The sequence below is a fragment of the Littorina saxatilis genome, linkage group LG14 (assembly GCF_037325665.1).
Source record: "Littorina saxatilis isolate snail1 linkage group LG14, US_GU_Lsax_2.0, whole genome shotgun sequence".
Lineage (NCBI taxonomy): Eukaryota > Metazoa > Mollusca > Gastropoda > Littorinimorpha > Littorinidae > Littorina > Littorina saxatilis.
The window spans coordinates 14,465,772-14,483,804 of record NC_090258.1 but is presented as its reverse complement, the minus strand read 5'-3'; the positions used below and the strand labels follow the sequence as shown (position 1 = coordinate 14,483,804).

Genomic DNA, 18,033 nt, shown 5'->3' with positions numbered 1-18,033 from the left:
TTATATCCATAACACATTACGAAAAGATCTAAATATGTAAAAAAAAATCGATTTCCTCGCCAGACCAGGAAAACCAAGGCATCCTGTCAGGGAGAGAATGAGCCGAACTCATTTTGACCTGAGGTCAGGATGGGGCCGATCTCAGATGTTGAGCCGCATTGCTTTCACGGGAAGGACTCATAGAATTACCAAATACTGGAGCAAAAAAAAAAAAAAAAAAAAAAAATAGGTCGGTGTGGAATCATTCTTGTTGCCATTATTACAGGCAATCCAAATCTCCGCGAAAACAACCAAAAAAAAATAAAAAATTGAAAACACAACTACACGCAAAAAAATGATAGCTTAACCCAGGTGAGAGGGACAAAATAGTGTGGTTCTTTGCATGCTCAATCTTTCACCAGAGGGGGGTACATTCATAGCCTATTTACTCTAGGGCGGGGATGTAGCTCAGTCGGTAGCGCGCTGGATTTGTATCCAGTTGGCCGCTGTCAGCGTGAGTTCGTCCCCACGTTCGGCGAGAGATTTATTTCTCAGAGTCAACTTTGTGTGCAAACTCTCCTCGATGTCCGAACCCCCCCCCCCCCCCCCCCCCGTGTGTATACGCAAGCACAAGACCAAGTGCGCACGAAAAAGATCCTGTAATCCATGTCAGAGTTCGGTGGGTTATAGTGTCACGTTTCAATATATCACTTAAGGTGATTATGAACCGGTTAATTACTACTAATTAACTAACCACACCACGATCCACTCTCGCAGTCATACAATTAAGTAGAGTCAACAAAAGTATAAGTTTCAGACGCCTGTTTATGTATAAACTCGCCACCTCCCTCGAGCCTTCACTCAAAATATGTTCCTTTTACGTTCTCAACACGTAAAAAACCCGTGATCACTGACAAAATGCCAGTAGTATATAGAAAATTATAGTAACACGCTGATCCCGTGTAAATACAGTCAAATGAGAATGTTCTGTTCAAAAAGCTCTAGTTCATGCAGGGGTCACACACCCCACGTTGTCACTACTCCAATGAAATCATAGATACGAAAAGACAACGGTGGTCAACGGGGTGCGTACGACATGGTGCACTTAGCTTTATCTCTGCTGCTGCTGCTTAGCCGGTATGCTGGTTAGTCGGTGCGCTGGTTAGCCGGTCCGCTGGTTAGCCGGTTCGCTGGTTAGCCGGTCCGCTGGTTAGCCGGTCTCCTGGTTAGCCGGTCTCCTGGTTAGCGTAGCTTCAACAGTTCCCGCCAGAGTCAGCCGTGCAGATGTTACAGGAATGTAACGAAGCGAGGCGAACGAAACGAAGGCTGCAAACAGAAAGCATCGGTGAACTAAACATGTCTGCTACCCCTCACCCACCACCTTAAAACATGTCATCTTTAAATACCTCATCGAGCACGTGGGCCTGCACAAAACGGACTTTTTACAACAACAAAACAGTCATTTTCCGTCCTTCTCTCCCTATCTGCAAAAACCATATACAGATTAGTATTTTAGCGTCACAGAGAGTAAATTATGCGCTAACCTGGAAAGAACAACAGAGAGTATTTCATTCCACAAACACAGACTCATCAACAGCGTTAAATAATGATTTATTACCTCAAAAGCCTATGATTGTACTCTCATGGAAGCAAAATCCGCTTCCTCCCTGGAACAGCCTCTGTTCGTCAACAGTGACCAAAAACGTCCAGAACCCCTTGTCGAATCCTTATGCGAAAGCCATCGCCGACGAAGGAAAGTTGACGACTTGTCCTCAGCAAAATACGTGGCAGAGAGAAGAAATAACTAGTCGAAGCTCCCCTAGAGTGCCGAATACAATATTCGGTGAAAAACCATCATACTCTAGAAACTGTGTATTAGATCCTTCCCCTTCTGCCGCTGGGTGTCAAGTGCCCCGTACTCGTGTCTCTGTCAGACAACCTAGCCAAATACACGTGACTGACCTTGTCACAAAACCAGTCCAGCTATACACAATTCTGCCTCCCCAAGCAGAAAAAAGACACGAGAAACTCAATCCCTGAAAATCCCGTGTGCGCTGTCAGCGAAAAACCGTCAGCCCTATGACAGCAGAAACCTCCACTGTAAAACTCGTGCGCAGCAAACCCTCCGTGTTCATTGAGCACTGTCAGCAAACTCTGCTGTAGCCCAATATCACGTACAGGCGCTTTCTATCATAATCGACCAAGAACAGGCACTCCACCGAGTGACACTTTCTTGGTCTCTGTCACCCGATCGTGACACACCTCCCCTCTTCAAGACGAAACCTCGGTTTCGCTCACAGTCATGTTCTCCTCTCCAGCCCGAGAGAGAAAGTCAGCTCCAACATTGTTGGCGCCCGGAATGACGCGTACCGTGAATTGGTACGGTTGGAGAATCAACGCCCAGCGCATAAGTCTGGCGTTTGCCAACCTTGCAACCTGAAGATATTGCAGAGGTTGATGGTCTGTTTCCAGACAGAAAGGTCGTCCTCAAGAACGAGCAACCCCTCGTTTCACCCCTGATGACTGCAACCTTCTCTGTCTTCTTGTCTTTGTTCTTCTGGTCTTTGTTCTTCTCCCCGCAGGCTGTCCTCTCTATGTAGGCGCGCAGCAGGTTGGCGTGGTACAGGCGTGCTTTCCCGTGCATGACGATCCTGTAGTCGTTCTGGCCCACTTTCGCTGTCACCTCAAAAGGTCCTTGCCACTGCAGTTGTAGCTTGTTGTGTTTGACAGGTAGAAGTAGCAACACCCGTTCTCCAATCTTGAAGCTGCGCGGCCGTGCCTTGCGGTCGAATCCTCGCGCGTAACGCTGTGCTGCTCTTCCCAGGTTCTCTTGAGCCAGTTTGCAGGTCTCTTCAATCCTGTTCCTGAGTTCTACGATGTAGGTCGCTGTCGTCTGCACCTCCTCGTCAGCTTCTTCGTCCGTCCAAGCCTGACGCAGGATAGCCATGGGACCGCGTACCTGTCTGCCGTACAACAACTCAAATGGGGAAAAGCCCAAGCTCTCCTGAGGAACCTCGCGGTATGCAAAAAGCAATGCTGGGATGTACCTGTCCCACGTGCGTGGTTTCTCCTGAGCTAGTTTCCTCAGCATGGTCTTCAAGGTGCCATTGAACCTTTCCACCAGTCCGTTGCACTGAGCATGGTAAGGAGTGGTGAAGTGCTGCTCCAGTGATAGCAGTCGTGCTGCCTCCGCCATCACTCCTCCCGTGAACTGCGTGCCTCTGTCGGTGAGTACCTCTGATGGAATTCCCAGCCGGGACCACATAGTAACCAGAGCCTCAGCTACTCGCGTGGCTTCAATCGATTTCAGAGGGATCGCCTCTGGGTATCGAGTAGCGTAGTCCACCATGGTCAAAATGTATCTGTTTCCGTCCTCAGACGCAGGCAAGATGGGCCCGATGATGTCCACTGCCACCCGACGAAAGGGTTCGTCGATGAGCGGCATCTTCTCTAAGGGGACCTTCCTCACCCTTCCTTTGGCAACCACCTTCTGGCACTTATCGCAGGACGCACAGAAACGTCGGACATCCGTGCAGATGCCTGGCCAGTAAAAGTGGCGCCAGACACGATCCGTGGTCTTCTTGGTACCAAGATGACCTCCCAGAATCGAGTCGTGTGCCGTTGCCATGACACCCTCGCGAAACTCGCGAGGCACGACAACCTGTTTGAATGTACCTTCTTGGTTGCTGAACTCCCGGTAGAGCAACTTCTTGTCCCTGAGGAACTTTGACCTCCCATGCTTCCCGCTCAGCTTCACCTTCCCCGACTTCGCGTGCTCCCGAGGAGTCGCTAATGTCGGATCAGATGCCTGAGCCTTCGCGAGAAGCGCGGGGGTCACGTTCCCCAGGGCAGCTCGTGCAGCAGGTAGGGGTTTGAGAGGTTTGTCCTCTCGCTCCGCCTGTGCCCGCGTGAGCACTGAAATGACGTCGGGAGACCGATAAACGGGAACCTCCCTGGTGACGCCGTCCACAAACTGAACCCGGTTTCCAATGAGCAGGTCGCATGGAGGATCGTCCATGACGACGGCCACAATGGTCCCCGTGAACAACGGTGTTACGACCTTGATCACTGCCGTGTTCAAGTCGTAAGCGTGAGATGCCTCGGCCATTCTCACCCTGATGCTGTCTCCTGTGTAGGCCATAGCTGGAACTAGACTCGCCCGAACCACTATCATGTCTGCCCCTGTGTCCCGCAGACCTTCGCCCTTCACTCCGTTAACGTAAACGTTGCAGTGGGGCTGGAAATGTTTCCTGGAGCACGGAACGCAGAGTTGTGGAATTGTGCATGAGCTCGTGACGTCCCTTAACTCCTCGCTGCCAACAAAGTGTACGCCCTTCTGGTCAGCCTGTCTCTTGTGGCAGTCCTTCTTCACGTGGCCCCGCTTGTTGCAGTAGTAACACTGGATGTCAGTTCTGGAACTTGATCCTTTGTGTCCCTGATCGTCCTTCCCGTCCTTGGGTCCTGAAGAACCCGAATTTCCCGATTTTCCCGGCCGTGAGCCTGAAGATTTGCCGGAGATCGCCTGGGCGTCCTCGTATACTCTGATCCAGTCGGCTGCCTCCTGAGTAGTCTTTGGCTGGTGTTCCTGCACGAAGGTCACCACCTCAGGTCGCAGGCTGGACATCAGTTGTTCCATGACAATGAGGTCGGCAAGGTCGTTGACGGTCCAGTCCTTTTCGGCCATCTCCACCCAGCGCCGCAGGTAGAGATTAAGGCGTGCCACAAACTGATGACTCAGCTCGCCGCTCAGTCTCTTGCTGTTACGCAGACGTCGTCGGTAGGCTTCAGCAGTCAGGTTGAAGCGCTGGAGTAACGCCTTCTTAAGTGCCTGATAGTCTCTCGCCTCGTCGTCATCCAAAGCGTTGTAGAGCTGCAATGCGCGTCCTTTCAAGCAGGTGCTAAGGCGGCTAGCCCACGTGGCCTCTTCCCACTTCTGGTCAGATGCAATGCGCTCAAACCGGCGTAAAAAGTCGTCGAGCTCGTCCTTGTCATCGTCGAACGTCGGCAGTCTCGTACGGTCGGCAACAAACGTCGGCGCGCTAGCCTGAGTAAGCGTACCCTTCTCGGCCTGTAGCCTAGCTAGCTCTAGCTGGTGATCGCGATCCGCCTGTTCCTTCCGGTCTAGTCTGTCACGTTCGTCTTTCTTTTCCTGTCTGTCTCGCTCTCTTTCTTGTCTGTCAAGTTCGGCCTGTCGTTCGGCCTGTCGTTCGGCCTGTCGTTCTTGTCTCTCAAGCTCGTCTTTCTTATCCTGTCGGTCACGTTCATCTTTCTCTTTCCGTTCTTGTCTGTCACGTTCGTCTTGTCGTTCCTGTCTCTCACGTTCGGCCTGTCGTTCTTGTCTGTCAAGCTCTTCTTTTCTCGTCTGTCGCTCTATGTCTTCCTTACGTTCTAACTCCTTGCCCTTAAGCAAACTACGCGCTCTAACGCGTGCGTCTCGCTCTGTCTGTTCCTCGCTACCAGGAGTCTCAAAAGTTAATCTCTTCGTAGGAGATCCCCCTGTAGCCATGGTTAGTTTAGCAAAGCTTTATCACTAAAGTAAGTCTAACGCAGCTATAGCTAGAACACGCGGTGATGAAAGCGGTGGATACAAAAATCCAGCAACCGGAAAATGCAGAAGAAAAATCCAAACGGTGTAGAACAAAACGCGTAGCCTACTTTATGGCTGCTTTTTGCGGTGAAACAAAGTGTTTCCCACAGCCGTGGCCTACTTTATCGGCTGCTTTTTGCGGTGAAACAGAGTGTCTCCCACAGCCTTGGTTAGGACAGAAGTCCTCGGACCCTTCCCCCCCAAAATTCCAACAAAGTCAAAATATGGAGAAAAATCCAAGTAAAACAAGACGGTAGAAATGTAACCTGTTACAAAATGCGAAACAACAATGTAGAGAAAACTGAGTAAAACGAATAACAAATCCGCTAACCCCGCTCAGCTCTCTGCAACGGAAAACTCTGAACGTACACCAACAAAGATTCACAAACAAAGGAAAGGGAAGTAATCACAGTTAGCGCATACAATAACTCACAAATTACAATTTACATTTCCTGCAAGATGTGAATCGCTTAAGGTGTGGTATATGATCAAAACTATACAAAAAAGGGTAGCACCAAGCAGAAAATAAGTCGAGCACTGACGAAATTATCTGCTCTTAGTTATCCTTAATTGGTGGGTCTTTATCAGTTGGAAATTAACTGAGTAAATCCCGGCTTGGCCCCCATGTGTCACGTTTCAATATATCACTTAAGGTGATTATGAACCGGTTAATTACTACTAATTAACTAACCACACCACGATCCACTCTCGCAGTCATACAATTAAATAGAGTCAACAAAAGTATAAGTTTCAGACGCCTGTTTATGTATAAACTCGCCACCTCCCTCGAGCCTTCACTCAAAATATGTTCCTTTTACGTTCTCAACACGTAAAAAACCCGTGATCACTGACAAAATGCCAGTAGTATATAGAAAATTATAGTAACACGCTGATCCCGTGTAAATACAGTCAAATGAGAATGTTCTGTTCAAAAAGCTCTAGTTCATGCAGGGGTCACACACCCCACGTTGTCACTACTCCAATGAAATCATAGATACGAAAAGACAACGGTGGTCAACGGGGTGCGTACGACATGGTGCACTTAGCTTTATCTCTGCTGCTGCTGCTTAGCCGGTATGCTGGTTAGTCGGTGCGCTGGTTAGCCGGTCCGCTGGTTAGCCGGTTCGCTGGTTAGCCGGTCCGCTGGTTAGCCGGTCTCCTGGTTAGCCGGTCTCCTGGTTAGCGTAGCTTCAGCAGTTCCCGCCAGAGTCAGCCGTGCAGATGTTACAGGAACGTAACGAAGCGAGGCGAACGAACGGAGGCTGCAAACAGAAAGCATCGGTGCACTAAACATGTCTGCTACCCCTCACCCACCACCTTAAAACATGTCATCTTTAAATACCTCATCGAGCACGTGGGCCTGCACAAAACGGACTTTTTACAACAACAAAACAGTCATTTTCCGTCCTTCTCTCCCTATCTGCAAAAACCATATACAGATTAGTATTTTAGCGTCACAGAGAGTAAATTATGCGCTAACCTGGAAAGAACAACAGAGAGTATTTCATTCCACAAACACAGACTCATCAACAGCGTTAAATAATGATTTATTACCTCAAAAGCCTATGATTGTACTCTCATGGAAGCAAAATCCGCTTCCTCCCTGGAACAGCCTCTGTTCGTCAACAGTGACCAAAAACGTCCAGAACCCCTTGTCGAATCCTTATGCGAAAGCCATCGCCGACGAAGGAAAGTTGACGACTTGTCCTCAGCAAAATACGTGGCAGAGAGAAGAAATAATTGGTGGAAGCTCCCCTAGAGTGCCGAATACAATATTCGGTGAAAAACCATCATACTCTAGAAACTGTGTATTAGATCCTTCCCCTTCTGCCGCTGGGTGTCAAGTGCCCCGTACTCGTGTCTCTGTCAGACAACCTAGCCAAATACACGTGACTGACCTTGTCACAAAACCAGTCCAGCTATACACAATTCTGCCTCCCCAAGCAGAAAAAAGACACGAGAAACTCAATCCCTGAAAATCCCGTGTGCGCTGTCAGCGAAAAACCGTCAGCCCTATGACAGCAGAAACCTCCACTGTAAAACTCGTGCGCAGCAAACCCTCCGTGTTCATTGAGCACTGTCAGCAAACTCTGCTGTAGCCCAATATCACGTACAGGCGCTTTCTATCATAATCGACCAAGAACAGGCACTCCACCGAGTGACACTTTCTTGGTCTCTGTCACCCGATCGTGACATATAGAAACACGAAAATACCGAGCATGCTTCCTCCGAAAGCGGCGTATGGCTGCCTAAATGGCGGGGTAAAAACGGTCATACACGTAAAAGCCGTGGCAGTTTCAGCCCATGAACGAACAAACAAAAATAGCCTATTTACAAGGTCAAAACGCTTCAGCTTCAAGTTCTACATGTAGTGGCGTACGTTGCCCACATACCCCCACGCTTTGAAAAGCATAGCCTAAAACTAATTATGGAAAGTCTATTTTGCTGCATATGAACAAGCAACACACACAACAGTAGATATAAATCTTCAGCTTTATAAAGAACATAACGCACTTTAGATTATTAACATTGCTGAAATGTTTTTGGGCAGTTTATCACAGATGAAGTACTGTTCACCATCATTCCTTTGTTTGTTTACATGTGTGTGTAGTTTTGAATGCTAGTCTAAACTTGTTGCAGAGCCGATTCCATGACATGGAATCCGCACAAGATGATGGGTGTCCCTCTGCAGTGTTCTGCCATTCTCTGCAGACATAAGGCGCGTACACATGTTTTTATCTATCTTATCTATCTGCAGCATACACATTTTTCTGTGTGTGTGTGTGTGTGTGTGTGTGTGTGTGTGTGTGTGCGTGTGTGCGTGTGTGAGTGTGTGTCTGTGTGTCTGTGTGTGTGTGCGTGTGTGAGTGTCTGTGTGTGTGCGTGTGAGTGTGTGTGTGTCTGTGTCTGTGTATGTGTGTGTGTGTGAGTGTGTGTGTGTGTGTGTGTGAGTGTGTGTGTGTGTCTGTGTGTGTGTGTGTGTGTGTGAGTGTGTGTGTGAGTGTGTGTCTGTGTGTGAGTGTGTGAGTGTGTGTGTGTGTGTGAGTGTGTGTGTGTGTGTGTGTGAGTGTGTGTGTGTGTGAGTGTGTGTGTGTGTGAGTGTGTGTGTGTGAGTGTGTGTGCGCACGTGTGTGTGTGTGTCAGTGTGTGTGTGTGTGTGTGTGTGTGTGTGAGTGTGTGTGTGTGGGTGTGTGTGTGTGTGTGCGTGAGCGTGCGTGAGTGTGTGTGTGCGTGTGTGTGTGTGTGTGCTCTCTTACATCTCTGTCTGCACTTCCGTCTGTCCGTCTTTTTCTCTCTGTCTTGATATATATATGTTTATCTGTCTGCCTGGCTACACGCCTGTTTGTCTGCCAACTTACCCGTCTGCACGCCCAACTGTTTGTCTTTGTATGTGTCAGTCTGGCTGTCTTTTGAACCCTCTCTCTACCTGACTACCAGCCTGTCAGTCTGGCTGTCTTTTGAACCCTCTCTCTACCTGACTACCAGCCTGTCAGTCTGGCTGTCTTTTGAACCCTCTCTCTATCGGACAACCAGCCTGTCAGTCTGGCTGTCTTTTGAACCCTCTCTCTATCGGACAACCAGCCTGTCAGTCTGGCTGTCTTTTGAACCCTCTCTCTACCTGACTACCAGCCTGTCAGTCTGCTCGTTTACCTGCCTGTGTAAGTCTGTCCGACCGTCTGTCTTGCTGTCTTGATAAGTATCAATGTCTGTTTGTCCCTCTGTTTGCCTGGTATTTCCGTCTGTCTGTCTGTCTGTCTTTGAATCCGTCTATATGTTTGTGTGTCCTTTACATTGCCTGGCTACATGGCTGTGTGTCTTCCCACTTACCTGCCCGTGTCTATCTGTCCGTCTTTTTGTCTGTCTGTGTTTTTACGTATGTATCTTTTTATCCGGATAGGGGGGGGGGGGCGTCCCTGTTTCCCTGGCTATGTGTCTGTTTGTCCGTCTGTCCATCCGTTTGTATGTATGTCTTTATAATTATCTGTCTGTTTGCACCTGTATTTTCTTGGTTATTTGCCTTTCTATCTGCCAGCTTTCCTGTCAGTATCTGTCTGTCTGTCCGTCTCGTTGTCTGTCTGTTGGTGTTTTTGTCTAAAAAAAACAGAACAAGGATGAAGTGAATGATTTGCATCGTTCACAGTTCCCTTCTCGTCTTACTCTATCGACAAGAGAGTCTACCAGATATATTTTCTCAACCGCACCACCAACTACCCTCCAACAAAACCTAGCTTTCTTCATTTCTTTGCACTAAAAACGTCCAGCAGGCTTCAGAGTGCAGAAGGCGTATAACCGAGTATAAAAACAATCGGCCAATGGCAACATTTTTTTCATTTAGTCAAATTTTGACTAAATGTTTTAACATAGAGGGAGAATCGAGACGAGGGTCGTGGTGTATGTGTGTGTGTCTGCCTGTCTGTGCGTGTGTGTGTGTAGAGCGATTCAGACCAAACTACTGGACCGATCTTTATGAAATTTGACATGAGAGTTCCTGGGAATGATATCCCCGGACGTTTTTTTTCATTTTTTCGATAAATACTTTTGATGACGTCATATCCGGCTTTTTGTAAAAGTTGAGGCGGCTCTGTCACACCCTCATTTTTCAATCAAATTGATTGACATTTTTGTAAAGCAATCTTCGACAAAGGCCGGACTTCGGTATTGCATTTCAGCTTGGTGGCTTAAAAATTAATTAATGACTTTGGTCATTAAAAATCTGAAAATTGTAATAATTTTTTTTATATAAAACGATCCAAATTTACGTTCATCTTATTCTACATCATTTCCTGATTCCAAAAACATATAAATATGTTATATTTGGATTAAAAACAAGCTCTGAAAATTAAAATATAAAAATTATGATCAAAATTAAATTTCCGAAATCGATTTAAAAACACTTTCATCTTATTCCTTGTCGGTTCCTGATTCCAAAAACATATAGATATGATATGTTTGGATTAAAAACACGCTCAGAAAGTTAAAACGAAGAGAGGTACAGAAAAGCGTGCTATGAAGCACAGCGAAACCACTACCGCGCTGAACAGGCTCGTCAGTTTCACTCCGTTTTGCACAAGCGGCGGACTACGGTCATTGTGAAAAAAATGCAGTGCGTTCAGTTTCATTCTGTGAGTTCCACAGCTTGACTAAATGTAGTAAGTTCAGGGCGTCCTTCGGTCGGCCAGTCAGATGAAAGCTACTGACCAGATAACAAAACAAACGGACCAATCATAATAATATTCCTTCTAACATTGTATTACAATAATCCAATCAACTGCAGGCTTACTATTTGTTACCAACACAACCGACCAATGGCATCCTTTCTTACATGTAGGGCGTCCTGCAGTCAGCCAATCAGCTGAAGGCGGAGTACCTGTTCCAGCCAGACAAGGTGTATGACGTCAGCTGGGATACGGGTGACAAGAGCATCCAGTGTGGACGTCACAATGACATCTTCAAGCTCTGGCTGATGTGGAGAGCCAAGGTCAGTTGCTAAAAAGGGACAACCGTGGAGGTCAATTGCTTCAGATGATTGGACGAGTTTCGATCAGAAACATATGTGACCCTCCACCACGGAATGAGTCGCATGTCACCTTTGCATGATGTTCATATTTTTACATTTTCCTAAAGAGTTTGTTATGCTCTATCCAGTGGTGAAAACCGTTTTAGAAAAGAGCGAAAACTGTTTGAGTTATAAGCCTGTGACTAAGGTGATCTTCACAATGTTACCAGACACTCCCCGGACTTAATATTAAGCCCAGCGCAGAACCGCGCGAGGTGACATGCGACTCATTTCGTGGTGGAGGGTCACATATGTGTCTATGAGGATCTGCTTTGCTTTTGCTCAAAAATGGGTAACATTGACCTTTGAAATGTCAGCTCTGACTTATGTGGAGAGCCATGGTCCGTTACTGAAGATGATGGAATAAGAACAGAAGTAACCGTGGTTGTTTATTTCTATAGATGATGGGATTAATAAAGAAGTTGCAGAGAAGGTGAGTTGCTGCAGATGATGGAATAAGAAAAGGAGTAACCGCTGTAGGCCGTTGCTATAGATGATGAGACTAATAAAGGGATTTCAGTGAAGGTTAGTTGCTGCAGGTGATGTGTACAAGTGTTGCGACAAGTGTAATAAGGGTTAACGAGTACGTGGCACCTAACAGGGAATTAAGTTCTGATTGTTAATACTTCCTTCTCATCAATGTTACATTTCTCTTCACAGGGTGATGATGGCTTTGAGCAGCAGATTAACCACTACTTTGCAATTGCCAAGTAGGTTTGCACACCGTGCGTCTGTGTCTGTGTCTGTGTCTGTGTTTGTGTGCCTGTTTGTGTCTATGTCTGAATGTGCGTGTGTGGTTGTGCGTGCGTGCGTCTGTCTGTCTGTCTGTCTGTTTGTCAATCTGGTCTGCCATATGCCTGTCTGTCTGTGCGGGTTAACTTCGTTTATCTGCCTGGGCACTCAAGAACACGACTGTCTGTGACGCACACGCGCATGCCCGACGTGGATACAAACATTGAGAATTATTAAGAGAGTCGAAGTGAACGAATGACTGTAAATGAGTGGAGGAGGGGAAAACAAATAGGAAATCAAGGGAACAAACTGAAAGATGGAAAGTGTCGGACAAATAGATAGGACAAGGAAGGGGAAGGGAGCGTAGGGGAGGGGGGGATGCTGTGGGAGGAAGAGAGAGAGGGGGGGGGGCAAAAGGAGAAGAAGTTTAAGGGCGAGGGGGGGGGGGGGGGGAGTAAAAGAAAGAACGTGAGAAAGAGGAGAGAAGGAGAAGATATTTCATGGTGATTTATGGTCCTATATTTGTACTTCAAAAGTAAGTCACCAGCTCTTATAATCTAGCCTGGATCACACCATTGCGCCCTTTATTGTGAGTCCTTTCATTTAGCACAGCATGAACCGCGTATCAAACGATATATCTGCTCTTGCGCTTTGTACAAGAGTGGTTATATATAAGAAAATACTTACCTTGGTTTCAGTTACCTCAGGGACAAACTTCGAAGCAGGCCAGGATTCCACCTACTTTCAGACGAGGTAAGATAACTCATAAAATGTTAAAAGCTTGCGATGTTTTTGTCTGCATGGCTGAGCTGATCTTGTTCAAGGATTGGTGTACTGTGATCTTAGTCGGTCACTGACAGCAAAACAGATCTTTGATTGCCCAGTGGTACCTGAAATCAAAGATCACCATTGAGTCCAGCTAAAAGTGACCCACCATTTCAGGTGACTATTGTTGACAGGTGTATATCGGTCGAGATAACAGACGACAGGAAAGTTGTCTTTTATTGGGAGGTATGCCTTCGTGAAAGGTACATTTCGGTTGAAATATCGACAACCGGAAAACAAAAGTTGGTCTTTATTGCTAGGTATCCCTCCATGACAGGTATATTTTGGTCGAGGTAACAGACGACAGGAAACCCGATGTTGTCTTTTATTGGGAGGAATTTGCCAAACTAACTTTGGTTGAGATCACAGACAACAGACAAACAGAAGTTGTCATTCATTGCGATGTTATTCTCTCATTGGAGTGTCCTCGCATCACAGGTTCACCTATATGAAGAACCAATGGGTGGTTCTGGTGAGGTTATGCCCCTTCTTTCTTTCGGCTGGTAACAGGCGGAACCTCGCGGCAAGATCACACGAGAAAGGAAAACAAGTCGCGTAAGGCGAAAATACAACATTTAGTCAAGCTCAGTCGAACTCACAGAATGAAACTGAACGCATTGCATTTTTTCCGCAAGACCGTACACTCGTAGCATCGTCTGTCCACCGCTCGTAGCAAAGGCAGTGAAATTAACAATCCAGAAAAGCGCGGTAGCGGTTGCGCTGAGGAGGATAGCACGCTTTTCTATATCTCTATTCTTTTTAACTTTCTGAGCGTGTTTTTAATCCAAACATCTCATATGTATATGTTTTTGGAATCAGGAACCGACAAAAAATAAGATGAAAGTGTTTTTAAATTGATTTAGAAAATTAAATTTTGATCATAATTTTTATATTTTTATCTTTCAGAGCTTGTTTTTAATCCAAATATAACATATTTATATGTTTTTGGAATCAGAACATGATGAAAAATAAGATGAACGTAAATTTGGATCGTGTTATTAAAAAAAAAATATTTTTTTACAATTTTCAGATTTTTAATGACCAAAGTCATTAATTAACTTTTAAGCCACAAAGCTGAAATGCAATACCGAAGTCCGGCCTTCGTCGAAGATTGCTTAGCCAAAATGTCAATCAATGTCAAAAAAATAAAAATAAAAAAATGTTTACTTAATTTTTTTTTGTTTTTTTGTTTTTTGTTTTGTTGGTCAGAATGTTATGAAATAACGTCCCCGCGTGCTATTTAACGTCCCCGCGTGCAGTAAAACTGTCCTCGCGTGTCCCTGCGTGTCCCCGCGTGTCCCCGCGTGTCCCCGCGTGTCCCCGCGTGTTTTAGACACTCGCGGGGACACGCGGGGACACACGGGGACACACGGGGACGGTGAATTAGCACGCCGGGACGTTATATAATAACATTCTGACTATCCTTTATGTATTTCAAAAAAAAAAAAAAAAAAAAAATTATTAACTTATTTATTTATTAAAATTTTTTTCTTCTTCTTTTTTTCAGAATGTTATAAAATAACGTCCCCCCCCCGTGCTATTTCACCGTCCCCGCGTGTCCCCGCGTGCAGTTAAACTGTCCCCGCGTGTCCCCGCGTGTCCCCGCGTGTCCCCGCGTGTCCCCGCGTGTTTTAGTCACAGGGGGTGTCTAAAACACGCGGGGACACGCGGGGACACGCGGGGACACGCGGGGACACGCGGGGACACACGGGGACACACGGGGACGGTGAATTAGCACGCCGGGACGTTATATAATAACATTCTGACTATCCTTTATGTATTTCTAAAAAAAAAATAAAAATTATTAACTTATTAATTTATTAAAAAATTTTTTTTCTTTTTTTCAGAATGTTATAAAATAACGTCCCCCCGTGCTATTTCACCGTCCCCGCGTGTTCCCGCGTGCAGTTAAACTGTCCCCGCGTGTCCCCGCGTGTCCCCGCGTGTCCCCGCGTGTCCCCTCGTGTCCCCGCGTGTCCCCGCGTGTTTTAGTCACAGGGGGTGTCTAAAACACGCGGGGACACGCGGGGACACGCGGGGACACGCGGGGACACGCGGGGACACACGGGGACACACGGGGACGGTGAATTAGAACGCCGGGACGTTATATAATAACATTCTGACTATCCTTTATGTATTTCTAAAAGAAAAAAAATTTTTTTTTTTTTTACTTACTTTTTTTTTTTTTTTTTTTTTTGGTGGTCAGAATGTTATAAAATAACGTCCCCGCGTGCTATTTAACCGTCCCCGCGTGCAGTAAAACTGTCCTCGCGTGTCCCCGCGTGTCCCCGCGTGTCCCCGCGTGTCCCCGCGTGTTTTAGACACTGTCTAAAACACGCGGGGACACGCGGGGACACACGGGGACACGCGGGGACACGCGGGGACACACGGGGACGGTAAATTAGCACGCCGGGACGTTATTAAATAACATTCTGACTATCCTTTATGTATTTAAAAAAAAAAGAAGATTTATTAACTTATTTATTTATTAAAAAAAAAAAATCTTTTTTTCAAAATGTTATAAAATAACGTCCCCCCCGTGCTATTTCACCGTCCCCGCGTGCAGTTAAACTGTCCCCGCGTGTCCCCGCGTGTCCCCGCGTGTCCCCGCGTGTCCCCGCGTGTCCCCGCGTGTCCCCGCGTGTTTTAGTCACAGGGGGTGTCTAAAACACGCGGGGACACGCGGGGACACGCGGGGACACACGGGGACACACGGGGACACACGGGGACGGTGAATTAGCACGCCGGGACGTTATATAATAACATTCTGACTATCCTTTATGTATTTAAAAAAAAAATTATTAACTTATTTATTTATTAAAAAAAAAAAAATTTTCTTTTTTTCAGAATGTTATAAAATAACGTCCCCCCCGTGCTATTTCACCGTCCCCGCGTGTCCCCGTATTTCTAAAAAAAAAAATTTTTTGTTTTTTACTTAATATTTTTTTTTTTGTTTTTGTTTTTTTGTTGGTTAGAATGTTATAAAATAACGTCCCCGCGTGCTATTTAACCGTCCCCGCGTGCAGTAAAACTGTCCTCGCGTGTCCCTGCGTGTCCCTGCGTGTCCCCGCGTGTCCCCGCGTGTCCCCGCGTGTCCCCGCGTGTCCCCGCGTGTTTTAGACAGTGTCTAAAACACGCGGGGACACGCGGGGACACGCGGGGACGCGCGGGGACACACGGGGACACACGGGGACGGTGAATTAGCACGCCGGGACGTTATATAATAACATTCTGACTATCCTTTATGTATTTCTAAAAAAAACAAAAAACAAAAAATTATTAACTTATTTATTTATTAAAAAAAATGTCTTTCTTTTTTTTCAGAATGTTATAAAATAACGTCCCCCCGTGCTATTTCACCGTCCCCGCGTGTCCCCGCGTGCAGTTAAACTGTCCCCGCGTGCTTTAGACACACGGGAACGGTGAATTAGCACGCCGGGACGTCATATATATCAGGGCCGGACTAGGCGAAAAGGAGGGGGGGGGTTGCCAGTGGTGGCCCAGGGGGATGTCCCCCCTGGCGACAGGGGCAGATCAGTTCATTTTATGACTGGGTTTTTTCAAAAGTATATTGTGAAGATATGGGGCCGACGGCGCAAAGTGCCGAGCCGACGGCGCGAAGCGCCTAGCTTGCTAGGGGGGTCCGGGGGCATGCCCCCCCGGAAAATTTTGAAAAAAAGGATGCAAAATGGTGCAATCTGGTGCATTCTGAGGATGATCATTACCAGTTTCAGGCAGCAGATTTTGTCACTGATTAATACCCCAAAAATTGAAACTCAATGTAAAATAAAGAAATGCATACCTCATTCAATATTTTTATTTTTTGGCTGGGGGGGGGGGGTCCGGAAACCCTAGAACCAAACCCCCCCCCCCCCCCCTCGTTGTGGGGGTCAGGGGGCGAATCCCCCTGAAGCTGACGGGTAGGTCATATTCTGAGATAGGAAAATGGTCGCTCCTTGCATGAAACAGCATAAAATAAGCAATAATTAAAAAAAAATTAAATAAGTAAGGTACATGTTTAGGCTAGGGGGGGGGGGGGGTTGCGCAACCCCCATAACCCCCCCGGTAGTCCGGCCCTGTATATTATCACGTGCTGAAGTTTTCCGACCTCCCTTTGTTGGTTAACTTTTTATTTTTTTTTTATTTTTTAATTATATAATTGTGTGTCTATGCGTCCCAAGGACAGATTGTAAGAAAAGGCGTTAGCCTTAAATCTTAATCCTTGTTAAATAAAGTTCAATTCAATTCTCTCTCTCTCTCTCTCTCTCTCTCTCTCTCTCTCTCTCTCTCTCTCTCTCTCTCTCTCTCTCTCTCTCTCTCTGTCTCTCTCTCTCTTACCCCCCTCATGGAACAAAGAGAATGAGACTTTTTTTGATCGGCTGTCTTTGTTTTATTATTCATCATAATTACAATTATATTTTGTGTGTGGATATTTTTTTTTATCAAAGTGGCCATGTTTCTGAAAAGTAAAACAAGTCGCGTAAGGCGAAAATACAATATTTAGTCAAGTAGCTGTCGAACTCACAGAATGAAACTGAACGCAATGCCATTTTACTCGTAGCATCGTCAGGCCACCGCTCATGGCAAAGGCAGTGAAATTGACAAGAAGAGCGGGGTAGTAATTGCGCTAAGAAGGATAGCACGCTTTTCTGTACCTCTCTTTGTTTTAACTTTCTGAGCGTGTTTTTAATCCAAACATATCATATCTATATGTTTTTGGAATCAGGAACCGACAAGGAATAAGATGAAAGTGTTTTTAAATTGTTTTGGACAATTTAATTTTGATAATAATTTTTATATATTTAATTTTCAGAGCTTGTTTTTAATCCGAATATAACATATTTATATGTTTTTGGAATCAGCAAATGATGGAGAATAAGATAAACGTAAATTTGGATCGTTTTATAAATTTTTATTTTTTTTTACAATTTTCCGATTTTTAATGACCAAAGTCATTAATTAATTTTTAAGCCACCACGCTGAAATGCAATACCGAAGTCCGGGCTTCGTCGAAGATTACTTGACCAAAATTTCAACCAATTTGGTTGAAAAATGAGGGCGTGACAGTGCCGCCTCAACTTTCACGAAAAGCCGGATATGACGTCATCAAAGACATTTATCAAAAAAATGAAAAAAACGTTCGGGGATTTCATACCCAGGAACTCTCATGTCAAATTTCATAAAGATCGGTCCAGTAGTTTAGTCTGAATCGCTCTACACACACACACACACACACACACACACACACACACACACACACACACACACGCACATACACCACGACCCTCGTTTCGATTCCCCCTCGATGTTAAAATATTTAGTCAAAACTTGACTAAATATAAAAAAGTAATGA

At 46.0% G+C, this 18,033-nt stretch overlaps 1 protein-coding gene across 1 annotated transcript in view; it reads left to right on the top strand.

Annotated features, from left to right (window-relative positions):
* LOC138947190 (glutamate decarboxylase-like) overlaps positions 1 to 18,033 on the top strand; it is a 62,794-nt gene that overhangs the window by 33,523 nt on the left and 11,238 nt on the right. The window contains exons 11-14 of the mRNA XM_070318625.1: positions 8,207 to 8,285; positions 10,896 to 11,045; positions 11,784 to 11,833; positions 12,554 to 12,608. Coding sequence (XP_070174726.1) covers positions 8,207 to 8,285; positions 10,896 to 11,045; positions 11,784 to 11,833; positions 12,554 to 12,608 — 334 coding nt within the window. The remainder of the gene's footprint in view (positions 1 to 8,206; positions 8,286 to 10,895; positions 11,046 to 11,783; positions 11,834 to 12,553; positions 12,609 to 18,033) is intronic.